The sequence below is a fragment of the Lichenostomus cassidix genome, chromosome 4, assembly GCF_008360975.1.
Source record: "Lichenostomus cassidix isolate B80296 chromosome 4, HeHo_3.0, whole genome shotgun sequence".
NCBI lineage: Eukaryota > Metazoa > Chordata > Aves > Passeriformes > Meliphagidae > Lichenostomus > Lichenostomus cassidix.
Window position 1 is genome coordinate 48,307,157 of NC_139484.1, and position 24,935 is coordinate 48,332,091.

The following is a 24,935-nucleotide window of genomic DNA, read 5'->3' on the forward strand; positions in this document are numbered from 1 at the left end:
CTGGGCTGATATTGCTGGCAGACCTGCCTGTCAGCTCACCAGCATCTTTGCTAATACAGTGCAGAGGTGATCACAGCTTGCTATACCTCATACTCCCCACCTGAGACTGACCATTTTACCTCTAAAACAATCTGTGTAACCTCTGTCAGCTTCAGCTTTGGAATGGCCTGTTGATTGTGAATTGCCTCTTGAGTGTCTGTTCATCATATTGCTACAAAATGAACTGACAGATATTTTTGCATTTCTCTTCAATTATTTACATTATCTTGCCAGCTTAGGGCAGCTCAGGGAAATAGCTTGTTCTAGTCTGAAACATTAGTGTTTACCATTTCATGGCATAGATGTTTAATGGGAAAAAGTGCTCTTTGTATTTATATGTATATATAAATATGTACATTTATGTTATACATTGCACATACACATTTTGAAACCAGCACAATACAAACTTAGTAAGTTATTTGTCCATTGTGGACTTGCTGAAAGCTACATTTATGGTGGAAGTTCACTTAAAAATCAATTAAAATGGAACACTGTGTTGAATGACAGAGCAATATTTAGATAGCTCTAGCCAGCCTGTATATTTATTTTTAGTTCTACTTCTCAATTTCACTTTCAAAAATGAGAAGTTTTCCTTGTCAAAATTTTCTGCATTCTATCCAAGAGAAAAGGGATAATATTCTTGTCTTAAAAGATGTCAAAGCATGAGATGTGCCATACATCATAGTGCCATGTGTTGTGTGGTTATGCATTATTCCATATGCTTGAAGAAGATGACTCCATGGTGCTTCAAGGAGACAGTGTGACAGTAAATGAGTTCTCAGATGTGGGAGATTCACCAGGGTTCAAGATTTCTGCACTCTGGATTTGTGCTTATTTGAGTCTTTTTTGAAAAGTGGAATCAATCAACAGTGATTTAACTTCATTGACTTTGGATCCTGTTGTAAACATAATTTCTGCAGAAATCAAATTACTTGTAATAATGCTGCTTCTAAAGAGACATGAAATTCTGACTTCAGTGAAGCTGGAAGGTTTTTCTCCATTGATTCAGTAACATCAAGAGTTCACATAAAGGTTGGGAGCTCTTCAGGGGTTTTTGTTTGTTTGTGGGGTTTGATTTTTTTTTTTAATTCGGATGTCATGCATATTCCCTTTGAAATTATGCACCACAGTACTAAATAAAGTACTGCTGGTGGCATTAGAACCATTTATATCTGTCAGCCTGAAGAAGGGCCTACATTGGGAAAATACAGCATTTAAGGTTAAAGTTGACAAGTGCAGAGCATTGCTTTTAAAGAAGTGAATGCACACGTTCTTTATGCTCTGTAAACTCCTGCAGAGCTTGTCTCTACTGACAAAGCATATGTGAGCTTGTTGGGGTCATGTTTGTGTGTTGCAGAATAGTGAAATCTGCTTGAGTTATCCTAACAGTTCATTTACTCTGCAAGATAAACCTGAATTTGAACATCCTTCCTTAGTTTCTAGTGAAAAATGTGACTGCCTTTTCTTAAATGAGGAAGCACAGGTTTTATTTCACTGTATTAAAATAAAACCCAGACCACCCTTAGCTCAAAGCAAAGTACCTAAACCCACCCCTTTAGGATGTGAAGTCAAGGTATCTGCAAAGCATCTAAAGTGAAAACCTGTTCTTTCTGAGATGACTGGAGAAAAGAATAAGGTGATTTTAATTACTTTTTCAGAAGGCGGTGTTAGTACAGAATTGTAGTGAATAGTAGTGTCCATTCTAATTTTTGCTCAAATGGCTAGATTTTCACTTGATTAAGAAATATAATAAGAAGAAATTGGGATTCAAAAAAATCTTGAACCAGCACAATGTTCCTGTAACATTTTCTTGCCTTGACAGAGCAGATTTGACCTCTGGCTGTAAGCCAGGGAGAGCCACTGAGACAGAAGTATTAAGCTCAAAACAAGAGAGGGACTTTTGTCATCCTACACATTGAAGTCTGCAAGTCTGGAAAAAATGAGACTCTAATGGTTTGGAGAATGAGTAAGGGAATGTGAGAGCAGAAGAATTAATACTGACGTCCTCTAAAGAAGTAATTTTTTATAAAGGTTATTTTACCTTATTTGTAAAGCCCCCATATTTATTTCTGTGGAAGTTTAGTTTATAATCATCTACCTGAAATAGCATTTATTAGTGATTTCTGAATTCAGTTGTGACCTGAATATTTCTGTGCTTATTTTTGCATTTCATGCACACGTTCAGTAATTCACGATGAACTGGAACAGAAAGCTGGAAATGTTGAAAAGTCTTATTAGTATGGTATTGATTATGCATTTTGAATCTTTTGTTGCTAAGAACTTTTATGCGACATCTGTCAGTATTTCTTTGAGAAAGTAGATGCACTGTAGTCTCTTCTTGTCAATTAAATGAAAGTGCTTGTTCATTAATTGGAAAAGTTCTTTTTATTCTCTTGTTAGTCTAACTTTGATCTGCTCCAGTATTTTCATCTGGAATCAATGTGATCTTCCTTGCTATGTAGCAGGCAAATACACTGGAACCTGCTTCTTCCTCAGAGCAGAAAGGTGATATGTTATAATGCTTGATCTTCCAAAGCATAAAATAGTATTATAGGGTTTTTTATTTTCAAACTGCCAAAGAAAATGTAAGTGAAATTTCGAAGATTGTGTTGGCTGCATAATAAATGGTTAATTATGTGACCTACATGCTGTGTCTCAGACACAAACCTGCTCAGTGGTCTGTGATAAAAGGCCTTATTAAATATTGTAGTGATTTACGTATGTCTGCAGGCAGATATAACCTTTAAAAAGAAAAAATGTAAAAGGAAACAAAGGGAAACTGCTCAAAACCAAGTCCTGTGGGCTTGGAAGTAGAGAAGAAATAAGTAGCCCAGATTTAAAGCATCAAGGCAAACATATTCTTAAATATGTGTTCATAGTGGCTGCCAACAGCTATGTAATATGAAAAGCAATCTGTCTGTGGTATTGTAATGTACATTGGTTTGTTGTTCTGAAACTGAAGTTCTAATCCACTTTGTCCCTACAGTGGGATCTTTTCTACCCACACCTTTATGATCCATCCAGTTTCCAATACTACTCTGCCATCAGTCACGTGCACTTGATCTCTTGTCCTCTCTTTAGTAGGGGATTGTATTTGCTTTGTTTTTCTTGATTATTTTATTTTTATTTTCTTTAGTGGTACATGCTGGTACATAGCCCTGCATGAGGCAGCAGCTGGACTGTGCATTTGCTTGTGGGCAGAACATTGTCACGGTGCTGTGTGCCTGCCGAAGCTCCTTCCAGAGCTCCTCTTGGAAAAGCTGCTGCACAGCAGAACCCTGCCCTGTGGTGAAAGTTTGCACTGCCAAAGAGCAAAAGTGTTATCTGTAGTTTGTTCATTTCTTCAGTCCTAGAAGCTCCCCAGCTTTACGCAATGTTTTGGATCAGAACTGCACTGCAAGAGAGGTTTACAGCTCTATACACAGTTCAGACAACAGCATTTATGAGTTTGGTTCTTTGGTTACAGATCATTAAGCCTGAAACATTAATTGGATTTGCAGCTATGCAAACATAGGTTCCCCAGAACTGTAAAACCAAACTGCAATACCTGTGTTTTCATTTTTCTTCACCTGTCTTTTCACGGGGTGGTGTGTCATAAGGTGGATTTTTTTTCTCTGTGTAATTTCTTTGCACAATGTCCTGTGTAGCGAGGCAGGAAATGTGAAGTCTCTAGTCAAGATAAAAGTACAAAATTATTGACATTCCATGGATTGAGTGACATTTTTGCATTCACTTCTCTCAGCCACGCAGTGTTTGTGGTAGCATCTTTGATCTTCTCAAACCCAAACAGCAGTGTTCCAAACACAGTATACAGTTCCTAAGTATCTTTCACCCTGCTATATTTATCAACTTATTTTGTTTTTCTTCAAACCTGTTCTTCTTTTCCAGCTCTTGAAAAGGGGGCAAGCAGACAGCCCGACCAGGCTCAGAAAACCTTCTCTAAGAGAGAAAAGAAATAAGGTAGAATACTGTAAGCCAAAAGTTGGCATTGGGATTACTTTGAATATACGACAGGCCAATAATTTTTAATTTTTTAATTTTTACTTATTGTCTGTAAGCCTCGAGTAGAGGTGCTTGACAGACTGGCATTACCAGGAATGATTGTTTTACTGGCTCATAGACTCTTAATGAAGAAGAGCTACAATCTGGTTTTTAGCTTGGCTTGTTTTGCCTCTAGGTATTAGTTCCAGAAGAAAAGAGAGTGCATTAGCAAAGCTCTTTCTGGTCAAAGGAAGTACTTTCTCTCTTGGCTTGTATCACTGGTGGGAGGCAGGGAACCATGATGCTGTGTTAATGTGTTAGAATACTAAACAATTCTGCTGTCATGCCTAACTCAGCCAGACATGGTCTAAAAATTAGGTCATATCTGACTGAAGACACTAGGTGGTTTGTTTCTGCTGGGTTTTGTGCCATTTTGTTTTAAAGAGAAGAGAACCTCTAAGTCAAATCACAAAGGAGGAAAAAAGCAACCAACAGTAAAACATGAAGTGGATCTCTTTTAATCCAGCCACTGGCAATATGCACAGAGAGACAGACATGCAGGCATGGATGCTCAGATCTCCACCTCTCTCCCACTCCACAGATGTGTGTTAACATACTTCTGTTATACTGATGCTGAGTGGACCCTGGTATGTGTCTCATGTTATTGGGTCCTCCTATTTTCTGTTTCTGAAAATCTGCATTAAAGCAGCCATGACTGCTGAGTCACATCAGCACAGGTGTTCAGTTAACCACAAAATACAAAGTTTTTGGTCTTTAAGTCTATTTGGAGCAAAAGAAAGTTACTTTTATATATATATCGGGTACATGCATTGCCTTGTGAGTGGACTGTTGAGTCTTTTTAGGGTTTATTGAGAGGTTTTTGTTTGCCATGAGTCTTTGGGAAATTGGTTTGTTCTCACGAAGCTGTTCTGAAGCATTTTGTTTGGGTTATTTTAAGGGCTTCTTGTGAAATACACAAATTAAAACTTCTCAGGTGCCAGAAGCCAAAGGCTTTCTCACATCTGCCTCACTTGGAAGCACTGAGAGGGAATAGGAGCAGGGAATAGAAGCCAAGTCCTTCATGTGGAGGGAAATATGTGGGGTGGACAAGAGTGTTGCATTCAGCTTACTGTAATGTTAGGACACTGGGCTGACTAAATAGAGTGGATGCTGCCACTGGAGAATTTGAAACATAGAATAAAAAAAGGCCAGGAAAAAAAAATAGCAAAACAGTTCACCATCTTTACTAATGAGAGATTCACTTGCTGTCAAGTTGAACTGATAGTCTGTCACCATTTTTTGGCCTTCTTAAGAAGCACTCTGTTCAGTGCAAGGACTGAATAGGTTGGATGGGCCTCTGAGCAATCTGGTCTGGTGAAAGGTGTCCCTGCCCACAGCAGGGGGATTGGAACTAGGTGATCCTTAAGGTCTCTTCAAACCCAAAGCATTCTGTGATTCTGTATCTATCCTTGTGTTCAGAAAGCAGCTAACAAATTGCAGATGTGGTTGAGACATGAAGAGCAATGAGAAAAGAGTATGCATATTGTATATATTTAGTTCTTCACCTCTCTTATGATTTAGAAAATGTTTCTCTCTGCTAGCATTTTGCTATTCAATTTAATATTTAAATACTTGTAAAAAAACCCTTTCTTCTGGTACAGTAAAAATCAGTATTTTTAAAGCTTGCAAAGATAAATATTTAATATCCCAATGGGTATAGCAGCACTTTTAGCAAGATTCATGAGCATCTGATGTGCCAGAAATGATTCTGCAATCTTAAGATTAGAACACCTTAATAATTGCTAAAAAATGGGTTTTTTAGTATCTTGTGTAGCCCTGAAGTGAAGAACACCCCTGAGTGTTGACCCCTCCTTTTTCTCTTCCTTCACCTTCTCCTTCAAGGCCCTTTAGAATTGAAAGTCAGCATTTTTGTGGGTTTCCAGCAGAGCTGGGCCAGGAAGCAGCAGTGTGGGAGAATTTGCATGTTGATTCCCTTGCTGGCAAAGCAAAAAAAAAAAAAAAAATCCACAAAAATTCTGGAGGCATGACATTTTTTTACTCACAAAAGGGTTTTACACAATTGCAGAGTGTATTTGCTGGCTGGTAGCTGAGCTGAGATGCATCCTTAGTGACTCGTTGGAGTGGGTACCAGAGGTACAGGAGGCAGGCTGGGTTTCTGCTTGGCAAAGGGAGCCTGCAAGAGTGCATTGTGCAAACTGAAAGAAGGCTGAAGAAGGAGAGAAGTTTTAAAGGGGAGGAGAAACATATTAATCGTTTTAGCCACTGGTGAATTTTATTCCTTCCTTAGTTTGCCAAAGTTGACTTATTATGCATATTTAAAATACCTTGGTGTTTAGGGGTAGGTTTCTTTTCGTGGACAGTTGTTCCCAAATGGCACACCAGTGATGGTGTGTGAGCTTGATCAACTCACTGACTTCACAGCAGGTTTTAGAAGGTGACAAATGAATATTCAGCTTTTGAATTCTGAAGCTGGTTCATTTACTGCATTTTGAGAAGGATTGGTAACTGCAGCATGGACCTGCTGTTGCTGCTCCTGGGCTGTGTGGGCTGTGGCAGCAGGGCTCCCAGCAGTCTCTGGCTCTGCCTTCCTTCCTGCAGCTCCCAGGATCATTGTCTGCTTTCCCGAGGACCTGCAGGATGCTGCTGACAGCCAAGAAAGCTGTGTGACACACAGCAGCAGCACTGGAAAATGAGTGTTGGTCTGCTGTTACTGAACCTTTAGGGACCATCTTGGACATTTGGTGTGTCTGTTCAGGAGGTACAACAGTGCCTGTGGCACCCATGGCTGGCAGGTTGAGAGTGAGACACCTCTAATGTTCTCTGGAAGAAGTCTTGGTCCTGTAGACAAACTCCTGTTGACTTAGTGTGAGGTCTCTATTTCTCCTGCCATAAAGCCTGAGAGCAAATGAGTGGTTTAGGTGTTTTTTTCAGAATTAATGTTTTTTTTTCTCTACCTTAGAAGATATAGGGCAGAAGATGGTGCCATTCAATTTCTTCTGTTTTGTTTTCAAAAAGTACCATATGTGCAAAATAATATTGACTTGGCTTATTCTGCCAACTGTGTGCTCTGGCTGGCTAAACATTTTTCTGCTAAAAAATGTATAACTAGAGTGGTTTTTTTAAAGGTAATTTTTAATTTCTTATAGAAAAAGTCTACTTTCCTCTTATAATAGCTTTTTTTTAGCTTCAAGTTTGTTATTGTTTGCTACCTTAGTTAAACTTACTGTAGAAGTGACTGCTATAATCCACACAAAAGTGTAATTTTCTGATTGAAAGCCAGACAGTGGGCATCTCACATGAGACATAATCCAGTAGTGTTTTCTTTCTTTTCAATTAGAGCTCTAGATCTTAGCTAAAATTTCAATTCTACTCTATCTGTAGTTGTGTGGGTTTTGGGGGTTTTTTTGTTGGGTTTCTGTTTTTTTGTATTTGTGTTTGTCCTAATATTTACTGCTCCTTTGTTTCCTTCTTTATGTTCACAATAGTATTGTACTGAAAAGCATTACTGTTACCTCCACAGATACCTTTCATAGCAAGACTTGCATTCTTCTTCGTTCCTTTCAATGTTTTCACCTTGCCATTCCCAAACTAAATATTCATTTAGTTTTCTTTAAGATCTAGCCCATCTGCAATGCCTTCATTTTTTCCCTTCTAGATGGAGATCTTTAACCTGAACTGCCTAGTTGCTGTTATATGACAGATGTTTTTTGGTTTCTTTGTAGTGCTTTGCTGTGCGATCTCTGGGCTGGGTAGAAATGGCAGAAGAAGATCTAGCTCCTGGAAAGAGCAGTGTTGCTGTGAACAATTGCATCAGACAACTCTCTTACTGTAAAAATGACATCAGAGACACTGTTGGCATTTGGGGAGAGGTAAGAACAGACTGAACTTTTTCTCCTCTTGGAACATCCCTCTTGTGTCATAAAACATCTCAAAGGAACAATTCTGTCGACAACTACATCTGTGTTCTGTGTTTGGGATTTCACTACTTCAGCCTGGCACTGCCAAAATATATAAAGGGATTCAGGGAAAATATTGACTTTTTTGTTCCAAACTGCTCAGGACAGCAGATGCCACAAAGATCTCACTTCCATGTTACATCTGTGCTGGTACACACCTGTGCAATGGCAGTGTTGGGGACACACATCTCAAACTGTTGAAATTCAGTATAAACCTTCCTTCTGACCAGAGGTTTGAGAGTGATGCTTTGTAACAGCATTTTCAAAGGCTTCCCAATGACAAAGGGCTTTCAGGAAACCCACACTGGCATGGCTTGTGGTTCTGAAATGTATGAGAAGATGGGAACTGATGGACAGATGGTTTATCTTAGCATGATTATTTTATCAGTGTTTCAGAAGGAAATTAATTGTAAGTCATCAGTCTGTCTGTTGGTTCCTCTCCAATAACTCTTGAATTTGTGTACCAGTGTCACCCAGTTTTGAAGGACGCCAGATTCCCACACACTGAGAGAAAAAGTGAGAGCCCAGCTTTCCTCTTTCTTTGTTTGCTGAAGGGTCAGTGTGCCTTCATCGACTGAACCACAGTCACTCTGTGCTCCTGTCTGAGTTGGCATCAAAGACAGGATAACACTGTGGGAACTCAGGGAAAACTGAAGGGAGCTTGAAGTTTTGTGGTGTGGAAAATAGAAGTGCTGGGGACAGATGAAGAAGTGGAAGATGTTGAGGGGTCAGTAAATTAAACAAGAAGGGAAAAGGTGGGAGATACAGAGGGCACAGGAGACAAAGCCACAGTAAAACATCTTTGTTATTTGATTGTTCATGGAACAACTTAAATTTCCCCCAAATCTTATTTTCTACCTCTCTCCTGACATATTTTCAGAAAGGTTACATTAATGTGGATTTGCCACACAAGATCTGAATACAAAAGTGACAAAAGAGTGAATGTTGTAACTTTCCCTTGTGTGATCCAAGAGAAATGGCACTGCCAAACAAAAAGGAAATCAAAAGAAAGACTTGTCTACATTTCAGTGAAAATTTCAGGAAAAATATCATTAAGTCTCCCGAGTTACTGTTGCAGTCTGTGGCTCAAGTCCACTGTCCTGGCTATGACCACAGCAATGCTGAGACTCTGCAGAGGACCAACTGGGAGAAAGTACCTTCAAAAACTAATTAAAGGAACACATTAATAGTGTTCTATTTATTTAAAATAATTTCAGAAGGGTTTTTCTGTGTAACAAATATATATTGTACGTATAAATGAACAAAGTAACATTGTTTTCCTTTCTTTCTCACGCCTGGGAACAGTTTGATTTAGATAATATAGCTAGACAAGCAATTTGAGATGTGTCACTCATGGACTTTGGACTTACTGCTGACCCTAGGAGAGGAAAAACCCCAGCACCTTTACATGTGTGTAATCGCATCCATTTTTCAGATTGTAGCACTTTGATCAACTTGAAATATTGTTTACTTTGAACTCACATGATTTGTTTTGTTTTAAGAGTTAATGTTTGCATTTTTTTGTATTTCTCTCTGTCGATCCCATTGTTCTTTGTTGGAAACCCTTGCAGTTTTTCAAGCCAAGCTGATCAAAAGTTTTGGTCGTCTTGAATGGATGTTTTAATTAAGAGTGCTATTCATTAAAAAAAAACAACCTCAGCCTGACAAAACAATAGAGGCACTGTGCTTGAATAGGTGGCTCCTGAAGTAAATTGTCTCCCTGATTTCAAGAGCTCATTACATCCAACCACATTTTCCTGCCTGCAGTGTATGGCTTCAAGAGTGATAAGAAGAGGCATGTTTTAGAGAGGAATCTCAAAAAACTGTACTCCATCACTGATGTATCAGAAGGAGCAATTATAGCAGAAGCCTTTTATGAAGCTAGATGACTGCGCATAGGGGTTTGAAGGTTGCCTGAAGATTTACTTTAGCTAGAATGAATTGAAAGTGAAACTGGGGCTAGAACCAGCCCCAAGTTTCATGATTTAAAAAACTGCAAAGCAAATCACAAACACTCCCACACCCTGGGTAAAATCCTGACCCTACAGAAGCTTTGTTAGTGGCTTTAATGTGGCATTTCATGCCCTTTGCTTGTAAAGAAATTACCTATAAATTTTGAACTTCTACTGTTCTGTAAAATCTAAACAGAAAAACACTACTCATCTGTCTGTTGCTCTTTTGCCATGAATTACATTTCTGCACATTACAATATCACATGAAAAAGGTATGTTCTTGCCATTGACCTATATACTGCAGCCTGCAACACTTGCAGAAAAACTGCTGGGATTGAGCCTCTCTTTCCTTTATTCGCTTTCCCTGCATGGCTCCTGCCCTTCCTCATCGTAAACCATCAGATCTCTGGAGCTCTTCAGCAGTCTGACACATTAAAGCCTATGTTCAAGCTCCTAGTATGTCTAAATAATTTCTTTTTGACCTATGTAGTGCTTTCATATCTAAAATAGCTTTTGTATAATAAGGCAACAAAATTTAGCAAAATATATTGCTTCTGGCTGTGGACGAGTGAACCCCTTGAGCATTGCAAGGATAATTTCCTGTGACTTATGTTGCTTATCTGCCCATTCTCCAATTTTTTTCCAGCTAATTTGGATTCAGTTTCATTACTCTAATCCCAGTGTATTTTGCATGATGAACAGTTTTTACCTTCTTGTAATAACTTCCTTCTGGAACAAATATATAAGTAGAAAATGGGTCTGAAAAGTAATCTTTGTGACATTTGGTAGCATTCTTCACACAATTCATATACTGCTTCTGACCTCCAAGCAAATTTCTCCCTCTTTTTGTTCGTGATGTTTCTTTTTCTGTCTGCCATTAACAGCTCGGTGCTGCTGGTTTGCCCCATTTTTTGCTTGACTATCACAGCTGCTGTTTCTGTTTCTGCTTCTCTAGGAGCAGCCTATATATCCAGCCTTGCATCTCAGCCACAGATGTGCTTTTTCCATCAGGCTAAATATGCTTGTGTAGGCTTTGCCTGTACCAGGTGTCACCTGTCTCTCCCACATCCTTCTTGGTACTTGCACTGCCAGCTCTGTGTCAGTTCCCTTTGAATCCCTTTTAGGAGGTCTGGGGTTGGGAATGGAGATGGGCAGTGCCTGCCCCTTGCTGCCTTGCCTACAAACAGTGGCAGAAAGTCCTGACAGAGTGACATGAATGTATTTCTTTGGCACAAAATTAGACATCATTAAGAATCGAGCCACTGCAACCAAGCAGGAAGAGGGTTTCTTTGTCACTGAGGTGAAGAAAAAGGTCAGTTTTGAAACATTAATCAGTAGGGATTCAGACCCTTTCCATTCTTCCTATTCATGTATAGATTCTGGCACAAAAGAGAGGAAACAAATTACTCTATATTTAGCTGATAGCTTCCATCTTCTGATCGACAGGAGCTTGTCTTACTGCTCAGCAACAGGTCCAGGATCATTTCTGCAGGATCTCATGGTCTACAGAGTATGTGTACAGCCTCCAACAAAAGGGATATTACATGTGATAGAAGAGGCAGCAGACCTATTACAAATGCTATCAAGAGGAGGAAGATTAGCATTTTGTGAATTAGCATCAAAAGGAAATTTGTCTCTAAATTTGTTTCCTGTGAGAGAAAAAAGTATTATCCTTGTTCTTACAAGCCAGAAGAACTGGGGAGGAATCCTGGCTCCAGGATTCTGCAGTCACTTGGCAGAATTCACATTCAGGTCTTAATGCCAGGTTTTCCCCTTTAATCTTTCTTCAAAGAGTATTCTATAAATCCTTTGACACGTACAAATTGCTGTCTGTTCCCATAATCCATTGGTTAGAGTTTATGGAAACAAAACACTTTGAAGGAAGGAACTCTGCCTCAAAAGCACAGGTTTTGATATAACCTTTTACTACTAAGACAGACCGTGACTTCTAATCTGTTTGGAAGAATTTACTGAAAAAAAGATAAACACATAATTTGTTGAGTAACTCAGTAGTTTGGGTCTGAATGAGTTGCATTTAACAGACATCAAAGCTTTTTGTGACTGGGATTGTTTAAAAATATAGTAGCAAGATAACTTCTTAGATCTTTTTCACACCAGAAGTACATGAACTTTTTTTCATTTGCTCTTGGAACAAACCAAAGCTTTGAGTAAAGAAGGAAGTCTGAACAGCACAGACATAACACCTTGAGCCCAGCCAGTTTGAGAGGGTGATGTTCTGTGTAATTTTGCTTTGTGTGGAATTGCAGGGCAAAGACATGTACCTTATACTGGAAAATGACATGCTGAACCTGATTGATCCCATGGACCGCACAGTTCTGCACTCGCAGCCCATTGTGAGCATCAGAGTCTGGGGCGTGGGGCGTGACAATGGCCGGTGAGTGTTTGCTCTCCTTGTCTGTCTTGACTTGGTGCTACTTCGGCCTGCTAATACATAGTACACATAATTCTGTCCCAGGGGCTGTGAGAAGGTGGGCAAATTCTTCTTTTTCTTGCTGGTGTTACTTTTTAAACTCTCTGCTCTTCAGAGTGTGTGGCATGTATGCTGTTTTGTTAAACCTGTATGGAACAAGCCTGTCATATTAATTCAGTCAGGTGCGTAAATCTGCAAGCATAACATTGATTGGTTTCAGATATATGTAGTACTTTTTACTATAAAAGAATGTTTTCAGATGTGTCTCATAGTATGTTTCTCCTGGCTGTGTGAAAGCATGTCTTCCTGCTGGTCCAAGGTAAGTGCACTACCTATGCTCTGACTGTATGCATTTCTACTTTCTTGAGATGTTTGATGTGATGGAAAAAAAGCTGGATTGAGGGAAAAACTGGATTGAGGAATTAAACCATTACTATTACTTCTAGTTCTTGATGTAAGAAAATCCCCAAGGGTGTTGCAGAAAACTAAGGTTTGTCCCTGAAATGGGTCTGCCTGGGAGCTGAAGTTCTTCCTTGCTGTAGGGAGCAGCCAGGAGTGTGTGCTAAAGGCCTTCCTGCCCTGGCAGTAGTATTTCCTTAGGTTTCCTTCCTGACTGATCTTTGTAGCATTGCTGTGGAAACAGGGTTATAATAAGTCACTTTCTGACTTATTTGGAGCAGGACAGTGAGCTGTCTCCCTGTCCCACTGGGCATTTTGATGTGGCAAAAACATTGCCGTTCACATCAAGGAAGTCCAGGATCTTAATTCAGTACCCATCCTGACAAAGGGATAATAAGGACCGAGTAACACTAGCAAGCTTCTGCTTTTGTGTCCATGTTTGATAATGGTCAGGTAAGCCCTGCCTGACCAACCTACTGGCTATGATGGAGTAACTGCATCAATGGGAAGGGCTGCAGATGTCATTTATCTGGACTTCTCAAAGGCCTTTGACACAGGCCCCCACAAAATCCTTCTTTCTAAATTGGAGTGAGATGGATTTGATGAGTTAGATGGATATGAAAGTGGTTGGACAGTTTCATCCAGAAGGTAGCACAAGGTAGAATGGCTACAAAGTGAAAGAGAGTAGGTTTAGATTACACCTCAGAAAGAAATTCTTTACCATGAGGGTGGTGAGGCACTGGAACATGTTGCCCAGAGAAATTGTGAATGCCCCATTCCTGGAAGTGTTCAAGGCCAGGTTGGGTGGAGCTCTGAGCAACCTGCTCTAGTGAAAGATGTCCCTGCCCATGGCAGGGAAGCTGGAACTAGATAATATTTGAGTTCCCTTCCAACCCAAGCTATTCTTTGATTCTGTGATTGTTGGGGTATTTGCAATAGTAGAGGTTTGGGGTTTTTTGTCTCTAACTTTTGATGGGAAATGTAATTTCAAATCTGAAAAATCTGTCCCAGTAAAAGATTTTGTGAAACTTCTTTTATCTTCCTCAAAGTTTCTGATTACCAATGGCTAAATTTCCAAAATGAAAGGTGACTAATTTTTTAGGTGACTAAAGGTTTCTAATTTTTTTACTTTTATAAATGACTGATGGTTGACTGGGGGTGGGTTAACTGTTTTTCACTTCCATTGGTACAGATTTTTGAGAGATCTAAAAGGGGCAAATCCAGTTTGAAATGCTGAGAAGTAAAAAGGTTTTAACTCGTAATGAATAAACCATTAGAGTGCTTTGTTTGCATTAGAAAATGGGTGCATTAAACATTTCCCTTCAAGTCAGATTTTGTAATACCTTGCTTTGGTCAGAAAATAAATAGAGCATTTTAAGGGGCACCTAAATGTGATGCAGCTTTACAGTGTAAAGGATCCCAGCTTTGTTTTCATTCATTTTTTTAAGCATTTACAGTTCTTTTCCCAAATACTGACATTTCTATGTAAAATAAAATAATTCCATTTTGATGTTTATAAAATAAGAAGAAATTTAATTTGTTTAGTGTTTTTTTGACATGTTTTAAAAATAAGATTGTAGGAAAAGCAGTGTAATCATGATTTCTAAGTAAACTCAGACTGCATGTGATGTTAAACAGCAGAAGATAAAAAAGACAAGCAGAAAGACCAAACTCATGACTGCATAATCAGATGTACAGTCTGTTTTAGGCATAGAGATGTTCAGCGTAGGAAACATGCTTTGAGGGGTAGCATAAAAGATGTAGCATTTGCTGAAGAAGCACTAACACACAAGAAAAAAGCATTTGGTGACAGAACACGGGCTGAGAAAACCATATTGTTAAGCTGGAAATTGCACTGCAACTCTTTTCATGTAGACAATAATACACAGTGCTTGGGTTCATCCTGGTAAAATCACCTGTTTCTACTGAGGTGAGAAATACCAAAGCTATTCCCTGACTGCAAAAGCAACTTTCCCTGATTATGGGTTTGCCATCACCAGAAAAAAAGTGAGGTGCTTAGATGGATTAATTGTTCATGAAATTGACGAAATCCCAGTTTCTGGTAGGAAGCTTTTCCAGAAGTTGTTGCATGTGAATTTCATTAATTAGCTATATCTTCTACTCCAAGAACCTGTATAATAAAACATATTGAATTTGTTGTGAAAGGTAGTATTTAAATTTTGAAATATTGTAGAAATTTATATTTCCCTGTATTTTGATCTGTTTGAACCCCAAAATGGTCTTCAGGCCCTCCTTTTAACCTTTTTGCTTGTACTAATTTATTTGGGTAGCTTCTGCTTTGGAAGATGAAGAGGTTTTCTAATGACACATGAGCAGAGGATTTTCTAAACTCTGTCATAATGAAAGATTGATGAAATACAGAGATCTGCTGATGAAAGTTTAATCTGAGGATGTATCTGCTAACTCACCTCAGGCAGAAGCATCTTCCAGCAGACTGTAATCACTCTCTCTATACATTGCACTATTATTTTGACCTCTGGAGTTTCTTATTTAACAATCCTGGGGTAAGCAAAGGCTTCCTCGTTTTGTTAATTTGGGTTGTGTGGTGATTTTGTATTTTGGAAGATAGCATCCCTTGTTTTCAACTGATCAGTGAGTAAAATATGTTTGATTTTAGAAGGGTGGAAGTGCCTTCATAAAATCATGAACAAAAGCAGATTCCCAAAAATTGGTGGGTATGCATGTGTATATATGTGTACACTCTGAGCTCCTGTATTTCATATGTTTATATATGGGCATTAAAGGAAAATAAATGTACTGTATATGTGCAACCCTTTGGCAGATTTGGTTTCTTAGGTGATACCTTGTGATTTTTAAAAGCAAAAACCACTATTCTTTGTGCAGTCTTTCTCTCCTGCTGCACTGAAAACAGACATGATGATTCATGTAGAATTATTTGTAAATAAGAACAGTCCTTGCAGTTGCATAAATAGCTTGATTTTAAGATCAGTAAGGTCATTGTCTTGTGGAGGTGTCACAGGTGTATCAGTGAATAATTGTCAGTGCTATGTTTGCTTCTTAACAAGCCATACATGCCTTGTTTTTCTCCTTGTCATTAAGAGCATGTTTACAGCCTCAGCCTATGAGGCTATAAAAGAGCTGCTCTTTTCATTTGCGAGCTGCACGGCTGTACATTAATCATTCCTCAGGTTGGGTTTTGTCTCTCCTCCTGGACTGCTGGTGCATACCCTTTGCTTTCTGAGCAGCTCACTAATAAGGAAGAGAGAAAAGGCAATGGCCCATCAGTTTTGTAAATGAGATTCTGTTAGCACATTTCCCTGAATCCTCCTTTATCTTCATTGCTCTTCCACCAATTGAAAGTCCACCTCGAATTTTTAAAAAATCTACAGGACTTTAATTGCCTGAAAGATCACAGTTTCTCCTCTCCTGGTGACTTAATACAACAGCAGTATATCCAGCTGAAATATTCTGTGGTTAGCAGGCAGGGAGGGCTGCTGGTAAATTCAGGAGACAGCTTTGATGGGACTGAAATGGAACTGGATGGTGTAGGCACCTGCTATGTTGGACATAGCACATGGCATGTGTCGGTTCATCCACTAGCTTTGTCACCACACAGCAGGTTTGTGTTCAATGTATACTTTGTGCGTTTTCCTGACAGGTGGAGGAGGGAGCCTGGTTGCTTTTGGTTTTTAAGTGATGGGACAGACACATTCTCTGATATTATTTCTCACCACAGGCACTCTGACTGGATGATGTTAATGTTTTGTGCTCCTTCCTCTGCCCTAACAATGCCCATTTTATCAGATGGGGGTGGTGGGGATCCCTTCATCTGCAGAGCTGTCCATTGCCCTACTTCTCTGAACCTGCTGCTGTTTTTCTGCTGCCTAGACATCAAAATAAAATGAAGCTGGGATTCAAAAAGGGGAGAAAGGCAGAGAGGGCAACCAGACTGAAGAAAGTAGAACAATGGATACTCCAGAGATGAGGCTCAAGCTGCCTCAGAAAGGGAGAGCAGACAACTAAATGAATAGATGCCCCAGGTCAGATGGACATAATCCTCTAAGGCTGAAAGAGAAGAAAGTCCTAATAATAACAATATGAATTATCTGAGCTCTGTTATCTCAGGAGCTGTTAGGACAAGAGAAAACTGTTGGGGTGATATAAGTGAGAAAAATGGGACAATTCTGTGGAAAATGAAGAAGGAATGATGTAAAGTGATGGCTCAAATACCTCAGAACATGGAGAATTAAAAATAGTGTGCTGTCATGCCTTTTCTGCAGGTTAACAAAAATGTATGGGTTTCAGAGGCATTTAACACCTGCACTGTCCACTGACTTCAGCAGGATCTCTGCACATTTAGTGTCTTTGAAAATCAAGTGTCTAAATTCAGATTTAGGAACCTTTCTCTGGACATCTAGAACTGGAAATTTTCATTTGAGCAACGAGTGCTACAGGATGGTAAATGTTTTCTTTTTAGCTTTGAATGTGTGTCAGACTAAGAGGGGCAGGGACAGGTCTGACTGAAACTGCTTTGTTAGAGCCAGAAGAGGGGTGAGTGGGGAGTGTGGAAGCTGTGGTGCAAGTCGAGTGCCTGTGTGATGTCACTCTGTATTTCCTGGCTGAGACTGTACTTACAGATATTACCTGGTTTGAGCTCCAGTGCATGTCTACCATGGACATGAGATTTTAGGAGGGATACCTGGCCTTAATTAGACAAGTAAATGCTAAAGCAAATTAAGACAATAAATACCATATTAGTGTGGCTAGGATATCCTTTTTTGCCTGTAATTTATCACTCATCTTTTCAGAAAATATTTTGTGTACAAGGAGCACAACAGGCTTCAGTGATGCATTGTGGCTCCTAGCTGCATCATTCAGGGAGGTGTTTAAGCTCCTTTTGGATTGCCTTCCCTTTGAGGTGATGATTGAATGTCCACTGAGATTGAGTCTTTCCTCAATTCTGTGACAGAAGCTTATCAAACTGCACAAGATAATGAATAATAAACTTTCTCTTCTGCATTAGCAACATGGTCAAGAAAAGCAGAAAATAAAATAAATTAAAACTGAAATGGTGTTTGCACCTGCTCTTCTGAAAAGATAACACCTCTCAAAGAATGTGTAATTTCAGCTGAGCTCTTCAATCTCTGAAACACCATTAATCAATATTGCCTATTCCCTTTGGTCCCTGTAACCTTGGAATAAGGACAAAACATACTGTAAGGAATCATAAATAGGGCATAGGTGAAGGATTACACTGGAGGAAAAGTATTTTACTAGCTTTTCTGACCTCTATTCTTAGCTGGAATTTTTACAGTTATCTTTTGCTTTCTCGTCTTCCCTAATCCAACTGCATTTGAATATCCTTTTCTGTATGTTTTGGTAGCATTTTCCCTTCTCTAAGAAACTAAGAAATAGTTTAGGTGGTTATTTCTGCAAAACTTCCCATTTATATCCACAAGTCCTGACATTGTTGTTTGGAAGTGTAGTGTGTTCTAGGAGGGGGTAATGAAACAATACAGCTGTGAAAGGGGAAATTCAGTCAAGCTTAAGAATTAATGTGTTTTCAAGCAAATATGGTTAAGTGGGTGCAAAAACCTCTGTGTGTGCATTCATAATTTGATTCATTAAACAGGTTTATTTTAGCTTCGGGATTTAACGTGAAAGACATGGTAGACTGAAGATGCATTGAAATAGGCCAGTATTAACTTGGAATATTATGTAATTTGAAACACCTGTAGTTTTTCACCAATGGTTTTCTATTGCTGGTGGCTTCAGCTGTGTTGGGGCAGCATCCTTCTATCCTTTCTTTGTAATGTCAGTAATGAGATGAAAAATCATTACATAGAAACATAGAAACACAGAATCAATTAGGTTGGAAAAGATCTCTGAGATCATTGAGTCCAGCCTTAGACCAATCACCACCCTGTCAACCAGACCATGGCACTGAGTGCCTCATCCAGTGTTTCTTGAACACCTCCAGGAACAGTGACCCCACCACCTCCCTGGGCAGTCCATGCCAATGTCTAGTCACCCTTTCTGGGAAGAAATTCCTCCTGATCTGCAACCTGAACCTGCCCTGGCATAGCTTCAGACTATGTCCTCTTGTCCTGTCGCTGGCTGCCCTGGGGAAGAGACCAATCCCCACCCAGCTACAGCTTCATTTCAGGTGGCTGTAGAGAGCAATAATGTCACCCCTGAGCCTCCTTTATTCCAGGCTAAACAAGCTTAGCTCCCTCAGTCTCTCTTCATCAGACTAATCTTCTAGACCCTTCAACATCTCTGTTACGGATGAGACTTGTGAGCAGCACAGGTGCTTACAAATGATGGAGTCACCCTTTGATTGGCAGCTGAGAAAAAAGGATATGCTTAGGGAGAATTTTGACCATGGAGCTATAAATATTTGGTAGCCTTTGAAAAAGCTTAAATGGAGAAAGAGCAGCTGAAAAGCATAGTAATGGTAGATTAGCACAAGTACAGAAAAGTCTCATGGAGCAAGGGAATTGGGGCAAACACAGAAGCAGAGAATTAAAAGGATTTCATTGGAAGTGTGGGGCAGGAGCAGGGAAGCCTGTGAAAGAGAGCTCAGGGTACTGCTGAGGCATTTGCTTTTAAAGAAGTGGGGGAAAAAGGTGGGAGGCTTCCCGTCTCAATAGGAAAAAACAACTAGACAATCATTTAAAATGTGTCACTTTCGCTGCTAGGGGCTTGAGCATGTCAACGAATGCTTGGTCACCTTAAACAGAGCCCTGTTCAGTATTTATTGTGGAATATCTATATTATTCTATATTTGTTTTCAGGAATTATTGGAAAGTACTGCATATAATTTGGGAATTGTATCTAGTGTTTCTTTTGGGAGGTAAGCTTTTTAAATAGCACTTGAAATTATTCAACTGTAAAGCTTTCACATTTGAGACAAATGATACGTCTAGACCTGGACTACAAATAACCACCGTGATATAGTCGGGTTGTCTCAATTAATAAGATGGAATATTGACTGAGTCCCTGGCTTAAAGCCTTTATACAAATTTGTACTAGAAAATCTCCACACATTCCCTGTTATGTCATCTATTAAACACTTTAGGATACAGCTAGGGTAATCTGTGAATTTAAGTGGCTATCACAGAGGTCCCTCGAGAACAACTGAGCTGCCTGTGAAAGTGTTTGTGGCTCAGGAGAGCTATGGCTGCCAGTTTGGGGTGGAAATCTGATGAGTTCTTCTACAATTCTTTTGTCTGTATGTTTATGAAGCAGATGCTGTGTCCAGACTGGATTTCTTTAAGTAACTGCTGCTTCAACTCCATGGCAAAGCAGTGATGCAAGTGATGCAAAAAGCAGCTGCTGTCCAGCTCCATAGCTGTCGACAGAAAACATCCATCTTACTCCCAGACTCTCCACAACCCTCCTAGTTTTCAACACCCAGTTAGAAGCTTTGAGCTTACCTCACAGTTAAAGATTTAAGCGGTTTAAACTTACCTTATTTACTATTTATTTATTTACCCATCACTTGGGTACATACAATTTCTGTTGATTCACCTCAAAAAAAATAGCATTTTCCTTCCCAAACCAGTTGGAGTCAATTGAAGGTGCCTGCCTTTCATTCACCCCCTTTATCTTCAGCAGCACTGAAGTTACCCTTAATTACACATCTCTCAGAAGCTGTATCAACGTAGGGACTGTGAATAGAGGGAGCCACCTATGGAATAAATGGCTGTCAAATAATTAAACACTTTTCTTAAAAATGAAACAGAACAAAAAACAAAACAAAACAAAAAACAATAGCAACTTTGCGGTATTCTTTTGTTCATCTCAAGACCTTTTCTAGTCTAAGATCTCTGTAACAAATGAGAGAAAACCGAATTAGTCCACTAGTGATTTCACTCTGTTAGACTAATGTATATTGGAGCTGTTCAGTCAGAACTATGGTGTACATATAAAAAACCTCCCGAGGAAAAAAGACACAGGGAGCATAGGCCACTGAAGACAAAAGTAATATTGTAAGGAAAAGTGTGCTAAGACTACTTACTAACACCTTGCTGGCTAAAAGTTCCATAAAGCTCTCTGCAACCTTGATTGTAGCATGTTTGTATGAGCAGTAAAAAACTTCTCTGTTGTGTGGTGGTTTACTTGAAATTTTCAACCTTTTATAAAACATGTATTTGCTTTGTTTATTGTTTTTATTGTAGGCAAAATTTTGGTTTCCTAAAAATTGTTACTAGGCAAATAATTTCTGAAAAAGTAATTGAGAGGAGAAAAATATTTAGTGCAGAAGAAATTATTTAATTCAATTATCTCTATGTTATGCTACTCAGTGAAATATGGGACATTCACAGCTTTCTAATGTAGCAAATTAAAAAGCAAAAGTAAAGACAGAAAGTGATCTGTGTAGCTCCTCTTGCTGTCCAAACAGCTTATGCCAGTATTGTACTGGTGGGTTAGAGTGAGGGGTAGGATGTTTCTATATACACCTCTACTGTGTAAATATTTATGTCCACCTACATAAAAACACTTTTCATGTTTGCATGAGTGTTTTCCTGATATCAAGAGAACCTGTGACATTTCTGTGTATTTGTAGACCACTGAATGTCTTCTGGCATTTGGTATATGCAGAAGTAAAACAAGGTACAAACTTTGTCCTGTGTCTCTCTCTAAGTACAGTCACAAACCTGACTACCTGCACTCATAATAATTTGATATGTGCATCTAAAATATAAGAGGATGCTCTTGCTATCAATTTACCACTTCAATTATTTAAGTGTCACATCTGCCTCTGGAAGCTTTTTCACGTTTGCTGCTAGCTGATTGCAATTCAAATATTTATATGCAGTGCTTTTTTATGTAAATCATAGCATATACTCTCTTATCCATTCCATGTATTTAGAAAGTGTTTTCACTTCTGGATTTTAATTCTGAGAATGGTGTGTTGGATTCTTTCCTAACACTGGCTCCACCAGGGAAATGGCCTTTGTTTGTCAGTCGTATTCAGCACAATTTAGCCTCTGGCAATGGAGGTAGATTGCCTGCTGAAATCTCTTTGATATGTGCAGATTGATTAGCAGAAATTGAAACACTAATTTGAGCAAACAGAAAGATTTTTTTTCAACAGATAATTCAAGTGTCTTAACCATTTAGGGATTTGTTTGCTGATTGACTTGTTTTAGTGTTTAGAAATTGTTACATTAACATCTGTATTTTTTTAAAAGAAATTTGTGCTTAGACATTGAAAAACCTGTGTGTATTATATCTCTTCTGATTATGGTAATCTTTACACAAATGCTATTCATCTCAATCCCATAAAAATAATTTGTAACTTGAATGATGCATTAAACATGGGATTATCTCTAAAATTTCAATTGCTTGAAGTTCCCTTCTCCTACCTTGATTAATTTCAAAGTTGGCTGGATGTACACTTTTGCCCCCTGAGTTGGACCAGATTCCCCTTCTAATTGAAGTTGTTTTTAGCTTCACTGTGAGTTGAGTTAGTTCACAAATGACAGAGGTGGACCTTGAAGACCTGAATACTGCTCAGCAAAATCAATGTGGTGCTCTGGGAGCGTCAGGATTGTGTAAATGTTATTTCTTTAGCAGGACTAAGGTTCTTGTACAAGAAGAAAAAAAGCAGGGGGAGAATTACGTAGCCTACTATGGATCTTAAAAGACATAAGAAAGAGTTAAAGGTCTGCAAGATCTTCAGTATTTGACCTAGTATTCTCCTGATTCTATGTCTACATCAGTGAAGTGAGTTTTTCCACTTCAGAGAAGAACCTGTGAAAGTGAGCTTGCCTGTGTTCTGGTATACCTTTTACTGACACAGCTGTGTTTGTAATGATGCTGTATTTGTCAACAAGATGCAGAAAGACGAACTGCAGATTACTTACAAAAATATTTTTCAGTAGCTCATATTGGAAGGGCCCACCTGGATCCTAATGGCAGACGATCTCAGAGCAGTGAAGGTCCTTCCTCTGGCAAGCTGTCACAGGTGTAATTCAGTTTGCTAAGGGTGTATTGGCTTTGCAGCTGTGTTTCATCAGTCTTTCTTCATTGATTAAGAAGTTTATTTTCTGCCTGTTCCTTTTTTGCAGTGTCTGAAGAGCTTAAAGGAACTTCATGTGTGTGTCTCCAACAACGCAAATTTGTGTTTAAGGTTAAAAGTACCCACACCCACAAGAAAATAAATGACTAAGGAAGATTCCTTTTTTTTTTTTCTTTTCTATTTGGAGGACACTTGTGTGTATTTATTTAGGAAAATGGCTTTTCATCTCTGCTTTTCCTCAGCTGCCATCAGGAACATAATGAGATTAATTAGACAAAACAAACTGAGCAATTGTTCTTGCCCTCTGTTCATTTATGAAGTACAGACATGGCTTCAAGGGCCTTAATGTAAAAAAAAACAAACAACTCTCTTGTGGAGTATTGCCAACTCAGGCATTCATAAATGCTATATTAATTTTGTCACTTTGGAGTCTTTAGAATTCAAGGTAGTATTTCAAATTTTCTTCATCCATCCATGGATGTTGGCAACTCATTTTGTGATGTGTATGGAGATTCTCATATACCTCTCTGAATCCAGGTTTTAAACCTTCTGAAATGTTTCCTCACTTGCCTCTCACCTTCTCTCTTCTCTTTTTGAAAATAATAGCAAATTTCAGATAAATTGGAAGATTGGCACTGCTGTTACTGCTTGATAATTTGTGATGCAAGTTGATGATCACAAGGGGAGATTTTAAGATTCTAGGTTGTTAAAGACTAAGCAATATTGTTGTGCTCTAAGTTTTGCAAAAAAGACTAATTTTTTGTTTTCTAGAAATGTCAAAATGTTTTGTGTCAGGGATAGGATGGATGGTTCAGAATAGCAAAAGGCAGAGCTAGTTTGGGAAGCATTTGCTTCTCTTCCTGTAGGGCAGAAGTGGAGCTTTTGAACACTGTGTGTGTGTGAGCTGACATGCAAACCTGCTCCTGCTTTTACCTCAAGTGTCAGACTGCAAGTGTACAGTTGTGAGCCATCAGTGTGAGTGCAGCTGCTAGGACTGACTACCTATGCAGGCACTAAAATACACTCACAACGTTGGCCTCACAACGTGAATATGTTGCTGTAATATCATTTTCCTTTTGCTCAAACTGAAACAAACTGCAACCTGAATCCAAGTTTCATACTCATAAACCCATTTTCCTTTTTCCTCTGAATTTTGTGTATGTGAAACCATTGGATCCAGTCCTTGCACACACTCAGGGTGAGTTTGAGGATCTCAGATGCTGACAGTGTTTTTGTTTCTTCAGCCCATCTATAGCTGTGCCAGTATTATATGGGCTGTGTGTGATGGGGTACAGCTTCTGGCCATGCAGTGGGAATATTTGATCAGTTTGGGGAGAATATGATCCCAGCCCTGTATCTAGAGTAGAAGCTAATTTCATTTACTCACTGCCCTGCTGTTCACTGGCAGTTTAACCAGAGAATTGGGCACGTCATTGCTACCAAGTGCATGGAGATCTGCCCAGATTCTTTATGGTGTTAAATACCATTCCCTCACTATGAGCTTGACTGAACCTCATCCCCAGGGAGGAATACAGCAGCTTGGGAAATAGAACCCAGCTATGGACCCATGAGAGGGCAGCACATGATAGCTGGGAGAGCCTAGAACAACACAGGTGGTATTTATACACCAGGCAAGCCCCAAAAATACCTTCTGCCTTGATTTGGCACTTTTGGCAGTACAGGAGTTGAATTTGTCAGATCTTCACGAGCTGAGTGCTCTCCTGGGCAGTTTTCACCTTGCCAGGGGTGACTGTGATGTTTTAGTCAGTGTCAATTTGACCCATTACTTACTGCAAGCTTGTTTGTTTTGCAGCCTGCAGGTAAATTGCAGTACAAAGATCCTTCCTGCCAAGGGACTTGGATGTAAGTTTACAGTGCCTGGCTGGCAGTGGGAAATGGGACTCAGTGTGGTGTTTGCCCTGGAAATTTTTTCACTGTGTTTTTGGTAGCAGTTGTTGCTAGGGAGAGCTTGTCAGCCAAACTTGGCAGCCAGTGCTGAGCTCTGTGGCTTCCAGGACTGGTCTCAAAGCATATTGATGATTATTCTTTACAACACAGCTCATGAAAGAAGACTTCTGTGTGAGTTTCATGTTTCATTTTTCATTTTCAGAATACAAATATTTGGCCTCATAAACTGGAAGAAA

The 24,935-nt window shown here is 39.2% G+C and overlaps 1 protein-coding gene across 10 annotated transcripts in view; it reads left to right on the forward strand.

The window, feature by feature from the left end:
- APBB2 (amyloid beta precursor protein binding family B member 2) overlaps window positions 1–24,935 on the forward strand; it is a 171,170-nt gene that overhangs the window by 112,120 nt on the left and 34,115 nt on the right. For all 10 annotated transcript variants that reach the window (XM_085059094.1, XM_085059097.1, XM_085059095.1 and 7 more), the window contains 2 exons: window positions 7,764–7,910; window positions 12,217–12,344. In XM_085059094.1, the coding sequence (XP_084915220.1) occupies window positions 7,764–7,910; window positions 12,217–12,344 (275 nt within the window). The remainder of the gene's footprint in view (window positions 1–7,763; window positions 7,911–12,216; window positions 12,345–24,935) is intronic.